General features: G+C 37.8%; 1 protein-coding gene across 1 annotated transcript; it reads left to right on the top strand.

Moving 5' to 3' along the window:
- Window positions 1-794: 794 nt before the first annotated feature.
- Window positions 795-6,935, top strand: LOC107152296 (p53 apoptosis effector related to PMP22). Its single transcript, XM_015497821.2, has 2 exons — window positions 795-957; window positions 5,489-6,935. The coding sequence occupies exons 1-2, from the start codon at window positions 840-842 to the stop codon at window positions 5,713-5,715; spliced, it is 345 nt and encodes a 114-aa protein (XP_015353307.2). The 5' UTR covers window positions 795-839; the 3' UTR covers window positions 5,716-6,935.
- The last annotated feature ends 10,312 nt before the right edge of the window (window positions 6,936-17,247 follow it).

Genomic DNA, 17,247 nt, shown 5'->3' with positions numbered 1-17,247 from the left:
GGTTCCTCAAACCTAGAATTCATTCTGATTCTCTTTCTAGGGCCAAGATCAATAATTAAGAACTCTTGTGTGATAAATTCTGAATACTTTAGAAAGGAAAAATTTAGGCAGAAATTTAGCAAGGTGGTTTGCTACCAAACTTGTTGTAGAATCATGGCTTTTTTTTTCATTGTTTTATTTAGCATCTCTGCCTAGTTATAAAGATATGTTTTCAGTTGTTCTTTTTGCATGAAACCAAACATTAATAGAAAACAAAATCCTTAAAGGCATTTGAAACATTTCCTACAAAATTTGTAATTTAAATTGTCTAATACTACGAATGTTTAGTCTGATCATGTTGGGTTAGAGCTTGGTAAAACCTTTTAAATATATCTATTTGTATGGCAAATTTATTTAATAAGAAACAGTTTAAAGAAGAGGAACTTCCATTTCAGAGATGTAAACACTTATCCCCAAACCGAGGGGAGTAAACATTTCCTGAGTCTCAATAGATGAACAGTCTGTATATTTGAATTGCCTCATCTTCCCTTGAAATGTGAAGGTACTTAAGTATTGTCAAAAGAAAACTGTCCCTCCACACAAATTTTGCTAGTAGAAAGAAAAAACGAAACCCTATTGATAAAAAATATTTTGATTTTAGGTGGACACAGTACCTTTATTTTATTTTTACATGGTGCTGAGGATTGAACCCAGTGCCTCACATGAGAAGCAAGTGCTCTACCACTGACCTACAACCCTAGCCCCCTACTGATATTTGATAAGCAGTTTTTAAATTTGACATGTCTGCCTGATTAATTTGTTTCCCTTTTCTTGCAGCGTGGGGAAGAGCTGCGGCCGCCATGCTCTTCTGTGGCTTTATCATCCTGGTCATCTGTTTCATCCTCTCTTTCTTTGCCCTCTGTGGACCTCAAATGCTTGTCTTCCTGAGAGTGATTGGAGGCCTCCTTGCTCTGGCTGGTAAGACTGGGTGGCAGCAATTTTTCCTTTATATCTACAATGGACATCAATAGATCATGTTCCTTTCTACCAGGAAGATCCTTGATAATTATGGTTTTTGATCTATTCTTGGAAATAGCTCACCAACAGAGGATTCCTTTCCTCTTGTGCCTTCGACAGTATTTTATGCTTCCTACTCAAGTGACCAAGTTATTCTGTGTGTGCCCCTCTCTCTCCTAGGTGGCTCCATCCACTGGTACCTACCTACCTAAGGGACCAGAGCTATATTCCTCTGGAAGTATAATGGTTTTTAGAGTGGTCCCTAGTCCTGGCCTCCTGTGAGCCCTGTGCTGAGGAGACCTGAGTGTCCCTGTATCATTTCACTTATTGAAAGAATTTTGTGACTTTGTGATATGGTGGGTCATGAAAGGGTTTTCTGCATTGAGGTGGGGAGGGACCACAGCATAGAGCTTGTGCCAGGGGAGATTCAGACATAGGTAATGTGAAGAAATCCAGTTCTGCAGGTGGGTAGGGCTCAGAGTGGACCTTTAATAGTGGAATAGAATGTCATATAATAATAATATAGGAATTTAGGAGCAAGAACTATTTGAAACTTTTGTCAGGCACCTGTCAAAGGGACAAGACCTCAGCTACAGAGCTGAATTCAGATGCAAAACTGGATTTTCTGAGGAGGAGAAAAAAGAAGGTGCTAAAAAGAGCAAAGCCAGGCCACAGGCCACAGATACCAACCAAGGCTCACAGGACCAAAGCAGACTGCAGACCTCGGGACAAATACAACGTTAGCAGATAGTCTTGGAAGCTGGTTGATAGCTTTGTCTCTAAGATTGAACATGAGCCAGGAGGGAGACCACTGTATGCTGGGTTCCCTGTGCTGAGATCAGTTGAGTTTGCAGAGCGTAGGGCCACACAAATGAGGAGTGAGAAGACTTGTCTGAGAGGAAGGAGTGGCATCAGAGAATGACCAGCACAGTCCTGGCTCAGCCTTTCCATTGGACAAATTTCTCGTGTTTGAAAAACAAAAGCTTACTCTGTGCTTCTCATGTTTCAAAGTTTGCTTTTTGCAAAATATTTTAAAAATCAGAAGTAACTTGGAATTACAAAAGATATGAAAAACCTTGCTGAAACCTGCACTTCTGTTTGGCTTTTCATAGTTCAAATTTATGAGAGCTCATCACAGGAACATATTTGATTTGTCATTCTTTCCTTTCCCATGCCTTAGAAGGCTAGATGGGTACCTGCTGAAGTTGCCATTAGGAACAACATGCTAGGATATTAATCTTAGTTGAAGACTCCTAGTGAATTCTATGTGACCCACAAGCTCACTGCTAGGTATGCATCCAAAAGAATTAAAAACAGAAACTTGGACACACATTTGTAACCACGGGCATAGCATTATTCCCAATAACCAAAAGGTGAAGCAAAGTATTCATCAACATATGAATGGCCACACAAAATGTGATACATAGATACAATTGAGTATTCTTTGGCCATAAAAAGGAATGAAATTTTGATCATGTTACAACATGATGTACCCTGAAAACGTTATGCCATGTGAAATAAGCCAGACATAGAGGGATAAGATATCACTCCATTTACATGAAGTACCTAGAAAAGGCAAATTCATAGAGACAGGAAATAGAATAGATGTTTCCAGGGGCTGTGAGTGGGGGATCTGGGAGCTATTTTTTTTTATTGGATATGGAGTGCATGTGAGGAGAGTGAAAGAGTTTTGGATATAGATAGTGGTGATGGTTATTCACCCTGCGAGTGTACTCAATGCCACTGAATTAAACACTTATAAATGGTAAAAAATGATAAATATTATGCTATGTATATTTTACCATGATAAAAATTATCCTGGGAAAACTCCTTCAACCATTGCTCTGTCTTAGCTTTAAAATAGTAAGGTCAAGTAGTGGCTGTCCAAGCTAACAAGGTAGCATGTATAGAAAATTAGTTCTAGTGCTCAACAGGTTTATAGCTGAAAGGTCCTGCTTAACAACTGTGTTCTCATATTATAATTTAATATTTATCACTTCCTTTAAGGTTTGACAAGGAAATGTATATAGAAGAATAAAAAGTCCAGACATCTTAACGCATTTTTGGTAGTAATAATGTTGAATAATTCTTACTTGTTTTTAAGGATATATTTCACAGCAAAAGTTATTTTTAATTTATATATAATATTGTTAAAATCAGAAAAGTTGAACACTGATACAATTTAAATTTTGCAGAAATTCATCCAAATCATTATAAGAACTTCATGTATAATGAACCAATCAATAGTTAACATTTATTACTAGAAAACAATATTTAACATTTATTTAACATTTAACATTTATTACTAGGAAAATCAGAGGTCAGTATAGAGAAGGATTACTTTTGTGTGTCTTATACAATATTTTGCAGTGTGTGAAGGACAAGCTTAACTAGTAGCTTTGCTATTTAGAGTATATAAGAAGACAAGAAGAGAAACATTTTAATTGAGTTGAAAAATAGAAGCAGCAAATCAAGATATGGAAACATTTACTGCATTTCTAAAAAAAGAAGAGAACTTTGTGCACTTTGGGGCACATCTGTGGAGGTAGTAGAAGAAAACTAAGATAATGAAAAACCTGGTGGTGAGGATTAGACATTCCCTGCTGCGTTCCTAGGTACAGCCAGTTGGTGCCTGCTCTTGAGAGCGGTGTCTTAATGGGCTAAAATCCGTTCCTGCCCTTGGACTTGGCAGTGCACCTGAGAGACATAAACACATCAAGGCAAAACATAACTTAGCACGTAAATACTGTTATAGTTTTATAAAATCTTTCATTTTCTTTGTAGACTCCAAATGTAGATTCTATAAACTTATTGGCATTTTAAACAACTTTAAATATGATGATTAATCATAATTAATGCTGTGATTTTGACAACACAGCATTCAGAACTCTTTTTTTTTGAGAAGACATAAATTTTTATTGAAAGGATGGTGGAGTGAAATATTGAGGTCAAGAATGAATAAGTGGGGGCTAGGGTTGTGGCTCAGTGGTAGAATGCCTGCCTAGTATGTGTGAGGCAGTGGATTCAATCCTCAGCACCACATAAAAATAAAATAAAGGTATTGTGTCCACCTACAACTAAAAATATATATATTTAAAAAAACAATGAATAATTACAGATCCTTACTGATTCTAGAGAAATAAAAATGGATTTTTCAGGGATTACTATAAACAGCAATAACTTAGTGTTTTAGTTAGCTTTTCTTCATCGTGACAAATATACCTGATAAGAACAATTAGAGGAGGAAAAGTTTGTTTAGGCTTGTAGTTTTAGGTGGCTCAACTGTAGCTCTGTGCCCAAGGTGAGGCAGATATCATGGCAAAGGGAAAAGCAGAGGTAAGCAGCTCAGAACATGGCAATCAGGAAGCAGAGAGAGAGGAGAGAGAGAGAGCATACCACTAAACAAGGATAAAATATAAACTCTAAGGGCAAGCCCCTAGGGATCTACCTTCTCCAGCCACATCCTACCTGCATACAGTTACCACCCAGACAATCCATATGGTGGATTAATCTACCAATTAGTTTACAATTCTCATAATCTAATCATTTCTTTTTTAATACTAAAAGGTAGCTATCCTTTATTAATATATGTATTTTTTTCTTATTTGTTCTTTTTAGACATGCATGACAGTGGAATGTATTTGGACATATTATACATACATGGAGTATAACTTATTCTAATTAGGACCCCCATTCTTGTAGTTGAACGTGATATGGAGTTACACTGGTTGTGTATTCATATAAGAACATGGGAAAGTTATTTCCAACTCATTCAGAACTCTTTTTGACATAGGTTTTCCTTTCCACATCCTCTCTTGTCCTTCCCTAAAACATGCTGGTTATTCCCTTTTTTTTATTCTTTCTTTTCCTCCAACCTGGGGTGCCATTCCCTGTTGCCCTCTGTCTCTGCATTACTCTTCACCTTCTCTATGGGATTTTCTGGTGATTCTCCACATTGATCATTACCACCATGGCTTCATTGTTTCATTTAGTCATTCACTAAAAACCAAATGAATTTTCCAATGATACATTAGTTAATATTAATATTGAATCATATATGTGTATGCATGTGTGTGTATATGTATGGATATATGTAATTTTTGCTAACCCTGAATATATTAACTGTATTTGGCACAGGAAACATGAAGATGAAAAAAAAAAGACTTCTTTACCACTCTGCTTTCTATTATACAACACAAACATACAACAGGAGAACAATATGTGCAATATAAAGTGATTCTCTTACTGTGTTCTGTCTGTATTTCATATAGTCATTATATATGTGTCAAGCTCTTCGGTGCCAGGTGTCTCTTATTAGCCAATATGGTTTTTGGCTCATAGTTAACTACACTCCTTCATCCACTTCATGTTTTAGGTGGATTTAACACATATTTAAAGTCAGAAACTTGGTGGGAAGGAGTAATCTGTTCTGTGCATTCATTCATTCATGTCTGCATGCATTAATACTCCGGTATTCTTTTCTTTCCTTCAGCTGTGTTCCAGATCATCTCTCTGGTAATCTACCCTGTGAAGTACACCCAAACCTTCAACCTTCATGCCAACGTAGCTGTCACTTACATCTACAACTGGGCCTATGGCTTCGGGTGGGCAGCCACGATCATCCTGATTGGCTGCGCCTTCTTTTTCTGCTGTCTCCCCAACTACGAAGATGACCTGCTGGGCAACGCCAAGCCCAGGTACTTCTACACGTCTGCCTGATGTGGGCAAGGAGTGAAAGAAAGCCCTGCTGCTGACATGGACCAGAGGAGGACGCTTTTCTCCAGCCCACTTGGAAGCTATGATTTGGTTGCGTTCCTATGATTAAACTAGACAAAAGTGCTAAAATAATTCGGGAGAAAAAAATTTTTAAATAGTGTGTACTTTCATATTCATCTTTTATATGTTTTGTGGAATACAAAAGGCTTGTTTTGCTAGTTATTAATGCAGTATTTCCTTATATCTGTCTATAACATGCTGCATTTGTAAACGAATATAAACACAAACTTAATAAGGTGAGAAGGAGATGGCTTCTAAGATTTAATGGTCTGATCAAGTTTTGTTTTTCCCATATAGAATGGACTGTTTCTATAAGGGTTAAGGAATAGAGGGAGATGTTGGTAAAAATTATCAGTGACCAAATCTTCAGAATAAAAGCAAAACAAAAAATACTTTTTCAAGTCTTCAGCTATTCAAAGAAGCAAAATAATTTCCTAGGGGCTATCATTTGTAAGAATTTCTAATTAATGTCATGAATAGTTGCTTCTTTGCTAAGCTTTGCCTTAACTTGATGTGTTATACAGGAAAGTATTGTTTCATGGGTAAAACAGGTTTTAGTATAAAGACCTCTTTAAGTAGTGAAATGTTGAGATGAAAATTTCTCTTTTAAAGTAGTTTATAGAGTTAGGGTGTGGGAAATTGCTATATTAATACATCTATACTTGTTTTGTGTCTATGTGTTCAGTTCCAATGTAGACTGGACTAAAAGGTGGACCAGGTCTAATTCACTCTGATTGATGGATCTGATTAGGTCATGTTGTGAAGCCTTAGGAGGCTGTCGCTATCACAAAAGTGCCATTGAAACAGCCCAGGAAGAAAAAGTGGCTTGGATTTTTCATTTTGGGTTTAACTGGGCTGTAATCATATAGACACAGCTCTGATAGATTTTAACTGTAATAAAAACCAACATATAGTTAAAAACCTGGTATTCCTTGGTAAACAGACTTAAAATGTCTGATGTAAAACATACAACAGGAGAACACAGGATGTGAGTTTCTCTAAGTATATATTGGCTAAATTATTGGGGGTTTTTTAAACCATTTTTACTGACATAATGATAACCAACTCATTTTATATATCAAATTATTGTTTTGTAAGTTGCAGCATAAGCAATTGCAGTTTTCATTGTGAGTTTTTCCCAATAAACCAGGTTTCAAATCTTTTGTCTAGTTTGCACTTTTTATTTTTTGGTTGTTGTTGCTAATTAGTTATTTTGGGGAAGGGAATTTTTTAAAAAATGCTATGAGTGGGTAAGAACATTAGATAAAATGAAAAGTTGCTTTTTCTCAGTTTTAGGATTCTTGCTTCTTTTAGGTGTTCAATTATAATTTTTGAAATATTAATGAATCTAGCAGTCTACTCTCTGAGCTTTTCCCTCAATGAATGAATAAACAATGCACTGATATCAGACAACATTTTATCCAGTGCTTCTAGCAAAAGGAAACTGACTAAAATTTCTGGTAGGTTCTGATACCCAGGGAAGATTTCTGTGGGTGAGCTGAAGATTCAGATGACCCTCTCCCATCATCTGTGCACAGCCTCTTCCTTGGGGTGGGTCCTCTTCCATTCAGGAAGAGGAGGTAGTGGTCTACTTCTTTTCCTTGCCTATCTTGCATTCAATAGTTTTTTCCACCATAAGTCATAAATTAATTCTACAATGGTGTATGTAAGTAAGTAAGAAGAGGGGCTTCAAAGTGACAGGTGGAAGAATGGGTACTCTCTGCTTCTGTTGACCAGTTGATCCTTGGCAGTAAATTTTCCTCTTATACCTTTCAAATGATGAGAAAACCATTTTCCATCATAAATTTTAAGGAATATGGTGTGATTATGTATGACAAATTTTTGTTTTAAAACTTGACTATTCTTTGACTGCTAGTTAACTTAAAATGGTAATTAATAATGTCAAAACTACCATCTGCCAAAATAACAGCACAGCTAACTCATGAAGATAATGGATACCTACAGAGCAGGAAAACTTCCTGTTACACATGAAAATGACTCAGATCACAAGCTTCTCTAAAACACACTTTTGTCTTTGAATTTTTCTCTTCCAACTTTCCTCTTCCCCTCTTCAGTCAATAACACACTGTATCTTAATGGCGTACACTATGGAAAAATACAACTTCCTGGGGCCAATGGAAGATCTGGGACAAGATACACTATCATTACTTTGCTGAAATGTTCCATTTCCTTTAGCCCTGTTCAAGGGCGGAATCCCTCTATTCCTTGTTGGTCCAGAATCACCAGGACAGATACTTTAATGTCCTGAAATTCCTGAGAATTCCAGAAATAATGAAGAATTTGAAAAACCACCTAAAGACTAACTGGGCATTGTATGAGATTTCCCATGGTCAAGCTGAGGTTGCTTTGTTCCTCTAATTAACATTGAGTCCCCACCCTTTAAATAAGCAGGTCTAAGTTCCCAAACAATTATCTCGCATTGGCACTATAGTAGTTAGATATGCTAAGTGCCATTTGCTATTGAATGTAACAAAGAAGTAATACATCAAGGTCTCTCAGTGGTCACGTGGGAAGTTGTGGAATATATGTAATTAATTTTAGCCTCAAAATTGTATCATGCAAGACTGACTATAAAATTTGGTAGGCTTTCCTCTTTTAAGGAAATTAAAGCGATGGGAGAAGATAGCCACCGTAATTTAATTGCGTTGTTTTTTCTACAAACTTCTGCTGAAAGACATTCTTACTAATGTAATAAGCTCAGATGCATAATTGACTTGCATAGTTTTTCTAGGCTGACCTGAAAGAATGCATCTTAGTCTCATCCCAACTTTGGCTCTTGCTAGTTGTACAGGATTAGGCAGGTTATGTCCCTCAAGGTCTCAGTATTCTTACCTAAAATGATTGCCGAATCAGACCTTTTTGGTCAAAGTCTGAGATTTTGAGTACTTGTGTATTTGCTCGTTTTATAATCCACTCAATCCTGGGAAAGGGAAAAAGGATAAAAAGAAGCAATTTTTTTGTGTTTTTTTTTTTCAAATTGTTTTTCATAATAGAGAAAATGATTAAAATCACCTTAATACCGTGATGGAATTTTTTCTCTAATAAAAATCAAAGAATATTGGGGCTGGGATTGTGGCTCAGCAGTAGAGCGCTCGCCTAGCAAAGGTGGGACCCGGGTTCGATTCTCAGCACCACATAAAAATAAAAGGCATTGTGTTGTGTCCATCTACAAAAAAGATTCTCTCTCTCTCTCTCTCAAAAAAAAAAAAAAATCGAAGAATATTCCTTGAGGTGGAAGAGCTGCTAAATAAGTAACTATAAACTCGATCAAAAGCACCTAGAGCCAAGTAAAACAACAACTTTATTGTATTCCAGGGAGCTGCCAATTCAAGATGGTGGAGTGGACTCTATTAAACATGTCTCTTCTGAACAGCAGAGCAAAAACTATAGAACAGTAAACAGGAAGGAAAAGATCTATAACAGAAGAGGGATCCATAAGCTAATCAAAGATTTTTGTCAAATTTCTGAAACAAGAAAAATGAGTGACATTGTTCATAGCCCATGGAAATTCCACCCTCAACAAACCCAAGTCTGTAGGGAAGGGACAGCTGTGATTCTTGGTAAGTGCCAAAGGGGTGCTCTGCTTGGAGTTGGTAGGGGAGAGAGCAGGAATGGAAGGGAGGAGGGTGAGAATTGAGGGGTGTGTTTAGAGGTCTCCTGTCTCAGTCATTTGCCAGTAGGCCTGACCTGGGACAGTAGGTCTAGGTCTTTCTCAGGTAAAACCCAGAGGTGAAGATCAGGCTGACTAACAGATGCTCTGTCCTAAAGGCTTCTCATGTACTACCCTGTATAAGCCTCTCCTTGACCCTCTCATATGGATTCAATTATTCTTACTTGTTCAGAGAAGAAATGGAATCACAAGAACATGAAATGACAAGGACAGTAATAATGTATGGTGTTGGGCAGGGTTTGGTACAGTAGGGTGTGGCACGGTATTGGCACTGTTCCCTGGCCTGCCTTCCCTCCTTGTGTTGGTTTGGGTTCCTCAATCTCTTCTATTTCACCCTCCAAGGAGGTTTCTACCTGGCTAGTGTGTTTGGAACATCTTATTATGGAGAAGTATGGGTCAGGGGAAGGGCCAAAAGTGGGAGCAGGCCTGTGTGAGTCTGACCATCTGTGGAGAGGTGGGGGTGAGTGAGGCAGCTGAAGTCAATGAAGGGGATAAAAAAAACCTTTAAAAATCTACCTCCAGGAGCTACGTACTTAACTGCACTGTGTTTAAGAAACAGTTCCCATTGTTTGAGAATGACTTTTCATTATCACCTGTCTACTTTTGGAGCGCTTCTCTGTGATTGGACCACGTGAGTCATTACTTTGTAAGCATTACACATATAAGTCCATTTCCAAACCATCTCAGGGTGTGGTTGAAACGAGAGTGTCTGGTCTCGATTTGGAGACCTGATGAGTAGAGCTTCTTAAATAAAACTGCAGTATAGCTTTCTTAAGTATTTACTGTTAGCTTTTCATAAATAAATGCTTTTGATGTTATATTATATGTTCCTAATGAAGTTCAACTTAGTTTCAGACATTAGAATCATCCATGTACTGTATAAAATTTTGTGAATATTAATTATGGTATTCTGAAGTTTGTGTTGCTTAAAGAAATATCCTGTGGCCACAGATGAAACCAAGTACACAGATATAGGTACAGCACATCCAATTCTTTTGGCTTAGGTGATATTATAGAAGATACCTGATCAGAAGTAGAAATGTAATGATGCATTTCATGTATCATTGTGTTAACTCTTTCATCCAAGTACTCCAAGCAGAGGAAAATGAATGCATAACCCTCATATTAAAATTTTTTTTCCTGCAAAATTATTTTTTATTAGTTGTTCAAAATATTACATAGCTCTTGACATATCATATTTCATACATTTGATTCAAGTGGGTTATGAACTCCCATTTTTCCCCCGTATACAGATTGCAGAATCACATCGGTTACATATCCACGTTTTTACATACTGCCATACTATTGTCTGTTGTATTCTACTGTCTTTCCTATCCTCTACTATCCCCCCTCCCCTCCCATCTTCTCTCTCTACCCCATCTACTGTACTTCATTTTTCTCCCTTGTTTTTCCCCCCTTTCCCTTCACCTCCTCTTATATGTAATTTTGTATAACGATGAGGGTCTCCTTCCATTTACATGCAATTTCCCTTTTCTCTCCCTTTCCCTCCCACCTCTCCTCCCTGTTTAATGTTTATCTTCTTCTCATGCTCTTCCTCCCTGCTCTGTTCTTAGTTGCTCTCCTTATATCAAAGATGACATTTGGCATTTATATATTAAAATTTTTTATACAATGTCTACTCTGAAATATAGCCTGGCTTGTTTTAAAATAAACATGTTTTAAAGTTCATCATTTAACCCTTGAGTCCCACCCTACAAATCTTTAGAACAGAGGAGATGTGGCCAAAGCCTTTCACATCTGGGAAGGACACTGTCTTCTTAGGTACTCCTCCTGACATCTTGACTTTAATTTAGGTGGAACATACATGACATACATGCAGACATTTGTAATAGTCCTCTAGTACCTAATTCTCTTCTAAAGAGAAGAATTCAAAGTATTGTCAGGAAAATCATAGCAGGAATCAATTTTGAAATCCCTTTGGAGTAATTTCAACTACTATGAAAAAAGAATGTCTTGACACCAGAATATTTCATTCAAACGTGCAGAGAGGTTGTCACAGAAATGCTGCCAGTGCTCAGCGAGGGGCAGGAGCAGATGGAGGAGAGGAATTGGGGTGAATGGATTCAGTTCCAATTCCCCATCTTAAACTGATTCTTCATTTCCTCACTCTTGGTGCAATAGTTATTTTTGCACCAGATTTTTAAAGACAGGTCTACTGGGGTCAAAATTTGCTTTATCTTATTGCTGTAAAATGGTTTTGGATTTTAGAATTTCTGTAGACTTGCTGGGCTTGAGATCAAGGTTTGATCTTGATCCTTTTACTTTCTAAGACAATTCTTAGGTGAGCTTGGCAAGCCTGGATCCAGAGTACAGACATTGTTCCCAAATTTCGCAATTCTGGGAAGTATCTAGGTGTGTGTTCTGGGTGTGGCAGAGATGAGTATAGTGCATGTCAGGTGTGGGAAAAGACAGGCAAAAGAGAAACTAAAGGAGATTCATATCCAGTCATGTCTCCTTAGAAATAAATAGGAAAACTCCGAAGTGTGTGTGTGTGTGTGTGTGTGTGTGTGTGTGTGTGTGAGAGAGAGAGAGAGAGAGAGAGAGAGAGAGAGAGAGAGAGATAGTTCTCTGGTGAAGAAATGGAATCTTGTTGATTTAATGGCATAAGATTGTGCTAGCGATAATGAGTCATTAAATAATCATAATAGACAGTTGTGTAGTGTTTTGCCCAGCCAGTTTTTCCAGTTCAAAGACACGGATAATTAACCAGCTATTAGCAACTGGTTTTGATTAAGTTACTTTTAAGAAAGAATACTTAGACTTGAAATTGAAACTTTGAATTTAATTACTGAAAGTAAATTGCTGAATGAGACTCTGAAAGCAAGTTCTATGTGAAAATTCTGTATTCCTGTTCTTTTTTTTTTTTTTTTCCTTTTCTATTCTGGTTATTTTAATTTAATTCTTAAATTAAAATTCCACAGTGAAAATTTATATTTCCAAATGCTACTCCACCCGGTATCTAAAGTCAATAAATACTTCAATGCCTGACCCTTTCTCAAGGAAATGGAAAAAATAATAATCTGGTTTCAGGGCAGATAGAGATGACTGATGAAAATTGAAGTACATTTAGGAAGTTGGCATTTACCATGTCATAAGAATAAAATAGTCTTTTAAGATATATATGTTTTTTAGAAATTGGATGCAACAATATTAGAGACACTGACATGATAAAATGAATTCCTGGCAGATCCTTAACAAAAATAAATGCTTTTTGTATCAGAATAGCACATTAGCCACAGAGAACAGATACTCCTGCTCCTCGCTCTGGAGTGATTGTCCAGGTAGAGGGGCTGTGACGTAGTAGACCTGATTCTTCCTTTGGGTTGACGCAGCCTCCTACCAAGAGCACCCAAGGATGGGTTCTGGGTACCTGTGTACAGAATACAGCCCCACACACCTACCAGTCAGCTCTGGCTGTGGGATAGGACATCCAGACTCCACAGTGGGTCTGTCCTCAGTGCAAAGAGAAACTTTGGAAGGGCTGAAAATTACTGGGATCATTTTTAGTAAGTCAGTTGAGTCTCTTCCTCTTCTCTCCCCCACATTCCCAGCTCACTTCCCTTGAATTCTCTGAGGTTCAGAAATGGAGGCATCTCTCACCGTGGGTATCACGCTCTCCAATTTATGACTCTGATGGGTAAAGTCAACATCTGGAAACATTGCAAATTAAAATCTAAGCCAAGTCAAATGATATTTGGCTTTTCCTGTTCATTATATGCTATAAACACACAGGAATGCATGATGAACTATACCATATTAAAAAAATGAAACGTCACTCTGAAGTTCCTCCACTCAGAAAGTTACTTTGGTGCTTCTTGCCTGCACAGACTATCAAAAGGCTTCAACTGTAACTGGCTAATTATTAACCAAATTGCACAGTGGGGTTTCTGGGAATCTCTCAGGGAGTGTCCCGTTTGAGTTTTGTTTAAAGGCTCCAGCCTCAACCCATGGTAAAGCTGAGGTGCTAGAAGGAAAGCCACTTCCGGAGGAGAGCTTGCTTCCAACCCTCTATCTGTCAGCAGCTTGTGTGGCACCAAGGGGTTATGTATAAAGCAAGTCCAGTTGTTCATGTTCTTTTATTTTTTTGTTCTAAGAAGAGGTTAGCAATATATTTTGTGTAACCCTAGGGCTGCTTTTGGAAATAGAGGAAGAATGGGAGAATGTTAAACACAAGGAAACCTTGGGTTCTCACCAAGGATAGCCTGGTTCTACTATCTATTAGCAGGTAGTCAGTGAGATAGGCTTTTTTGAGGCCCTGTGTTTATTTTGGTAACAGTCATGTTTTTCTCAACCTTCGGGATGAGTCATCACAGGCTGAATTAGGACTGGCAGACAAGGGCAGGCAAATTCTAAAACACAGAACTTTCTCTGAAACACCAATTGACACTCAACAAAGTTCTCAAAATAGCCAAAATGCTAACTCAAAGAAGTTTCGTATGGCTCATATTCCATGCCAAGTTGGCAGTTAGACATAGATGTCTCATTTATAGGAGTTAACTGATAAGAAGCATCATTTTCTTTTGCATTCTACAAATGCCTATAAGACTTCAGTAAAAAAAAAAAGCCACCATATAGAATTATGATCTAGTATTTTCAGTTCAAGAAAAAATATCAGATTTTCCCTAGAAAAAATGTGTACCAAAGACACCCCCCCCCAAAAAAAAATCCATGCTTCTGATGTTAATAGGTGTTACTCAAAACAATTCTATGCTAAGGAATAAAATGATATCAATAATATCTTCCATTTGTTACTCCTTTACTATTTGCCAGGCTTATTTCACTTGATCTTAACCAATCCCACTGGGTACATTATTATTGTCATTTTAGAGTTAGGGATACCAAAGTATAGGGAGGTTAGAGACTTTCAAAGTAAATATGGGGCCATGAAATGATACCTGTCGGCCACAGTCCACCACTGCTGGCTTGCTCAGATCATTTCTGCCCCACACTCATGAGGCTCTGATGGAAATGTCTCAATGCAGCTGTGGGCCATTGTCTCTAATGTTCAATTAAAAAATGAAGGGTTAGCAAAACCAAATATGATCCCCACAGAGACAGCTGTTGCTAAGTCTTTAATTAATCTTTTATAACAGCAACGACACCCCCTTGTGATAATCAAGGTCAGTTAATCCCTGCTGGCCATGAGGAACCCAAAATGACCAGAGGCAGTAGCTTTAAGTTCAGCGGAACCCTTATTATGCCCCCTAGTTAATGTATTTCTGCCATAATTACAGACTAGTTCTAGAGGCATACATTTCCCCAAATAAGACACTGGGGGTAATGATACAGCTCTGAGTTGGTCCCCAGCTCTAAAGGTTGTTGTCTGGGACTGATTCCTTAGCTGAGGTGGTTTCATGTTTTATTAGTCTAACAGCTTCTGGGAGATGTAGTATAAGAAAAGGCCAGTGGATCTCATGGCAGTGTGGTAATCGTTGCAACTTTGCCTCCCTTAGTTTAAGAAAACACACAGGATCTCATGCCAACAACTCAAGAACACTGTTAAGTCCTTGGAGAATGGGGTTTGTGGATGTAGCCGATGCAAAACCTTACCACTACCCACTTCAGGGCTCCAGTGGAGCCAGAGAATGACGCTGATTTCAGTTAATAGGAGAAATGTGTACATAAAGCATGTAAGTTTAACGTATGACACAGGAGCCCTCATAAGGACAAATAGACCCAGGGAGCTGGGGAAACCTAAATACTTTTATGCTAGGTTAAAGAAAGAAGGGAAATTATGGAAAAGTTACTAAACCACCTGAGGAGGCTAAAGGAAGGTACGAATTATTTTAACAAGGTTTGCTGGCACCAAATTTTCTTGGCTCTAACTTCTTCTCAGGAATGTTTCTCTTTTCCTGGTACAGGGAGAACATCTTTCAGGGGAGTTTTTAATCTCCTGTTTTCAAGAAGAAAAAGGAAGATTGGAACATCTGCTGTTTTTCAAGTGCCTTTAACTCAAAATAATTCTTAGGCCAAAGTGGCATATTTTGGGGGAGTATATTCCACCAAACTTTACAGAGGCAACAGGAACAGGGAAAGGAAATTGAGATAATTTGGACCCTGACAGGATAAAGTACTATGCTCTCCAGAATTAAAGAATCTGATGAAATCAACTTGTCTCCGGGTGGGTGGCCTTCAGGCCTACCTCCAACATGTTGGAGATTTCGTTCCATTCCACCACAAAATGTTATCATCGTAATTAAACAAGTTGCACCAATGTTTTGGTTTCCCAGTACATATAGAAGCTACACTACACTGTAGTCTGTGAAGTGTGCAACAGCATTATATCTAAAAGGACAATGCATATACCTTAATTTAAAATACCCTACAGGGTTCAGTGGTAGAGCGCTTGCCTACCATGCATGAGAATCTGGGTTCAATCCCTAGAACCATAAAAAAAAGTTTTAAGAAAATACTTCATTACGAAAAAGGCTAGTAATAAACTGAGCCATTAGTAAGTCACTTTTTTTCTTTTTGGCTCATGGAGATTCTTGCCTCAATGTGGATGGCTGCTCACTGATCCGGGTGGTGGTTGCTGAGGGTTGGGGGGTAGCTGTGGCAATTTCTTACGATAACAATAAAGCTTGCTATGTCAATCGATTCCTCCCTTTCATGAAACTTTTTTCTGTAGCAGCTATAATAATAAAACCTGCATTGGTACTGGCATAAAAAGAGCCATGTAGACCAATAGTACAGAAGACACAGATACAATCATCTAATCTTTGACAAAAGTGCCAAAAACATACATTGGAGAAAAGACAGTCTTTTAAACAAATGGTGCTGGGAAAACTGGTTATCCATATGTAGAAGATTGAAACTAGACCCTTATCTCTCACCCTGCACAAATATCAACTTGAAATGGATCACAGACCTCAGAATTAGGCCAGAAACTACACAACTCCTAGAAGAAAACATAGGGCCAACAGTCCAGCTTTTAACTACAGGCAATGACTTTCTTAATAGGACCCCTAAGCTCAGGAAATAATGCCAAGAGTTAATAAATGGGATAGCATCAAATTCAAAATATTTTGTACAGCAAAGGAAATAACTAGGAATGTGAAGAGAGAACCCACAGAATGGGGGAAAATCTTTGCTAGCTACCCATCTGACAGAGAATTAATATTTAGAATATATAAAGAGCTCAAAACATTTTACACCCCCAAAATAAAATAACTCAATTAACAAATGGGCAAAGAAACTAAAGACATTTCTCAAAAGAAAAAATACAAATGGCCAACAAGTACATGAACAATGTTCAACATCATTAAAAATTAGGACATAAAAGAGCGTATTATAGGGATACAGCTACATCGATGTTCATAGCAGCACAATTCACAATAGCTAGACTGTGGAACCAACCTAGATGCCCTTCAATAGATGAATGGATTTAAAAAAATGTGGCATTTATACACAATGGAGTATTACTCAGCACTAAAAAATGACAAAATCATGGCATTTGCAGAAAAATGGATGGCATTAGAGCAGATTATGCTAAGTGAAGCTAGCCAATCACTAAAAAACAAATGCCAAATGTCTTCTTTTATATAAGGAGGGCAACTAAGAACAGAGCAGGAAGGAAGAGCATGAGAAGAAGATTACCATTAAACAGGGACGAGAGGTGGGAGGGAAAGGGAGAGAGAAGGGAAATTGCATGGAAATGGAAGGAGACCCTCATTGTTATATAAAACTACATATAAGAGGAAGTGAGGGGAAAGGGAAAAAAAAACAAGAGAGAAATGAGTTATGATAGATGGGGTAGAGAGAGG

The sequence above is a fragment of the Marmota marmota genome, unplaced genomic scaffold, assembly GCF_001458135.2.
Source record: "Marmota marmota marmota unplaced genomic scaffold, marMar, whole genome shotgun sequence".
Taxonomy (NCBI): domain Eukaryota; kingdom Metazoa; phylum Chordata; class Mammalia; order Rodentia; family Sciuridae; genus Marmota; species Marmota marmota.
This window is presented reverse-complemented; position numbering and strand designations above follow the sequence as displayed.

Coding starts and splice junctions, on each gene's coding strand:
- LOC107152296 (XM_015497821.2), top strand. CDS start 840: ATGCTCTTCTGTGGCTTTATCATCCTGGTCATCTGTTTCATCCTCTCT. Junction 958..5,488: donor AGGCCTCCTTGCTCTGGCTG/GTAAGACTGGGT, acceptor TCTTTCCTTCAG/CTGTGTTCCAGATCATCTCT.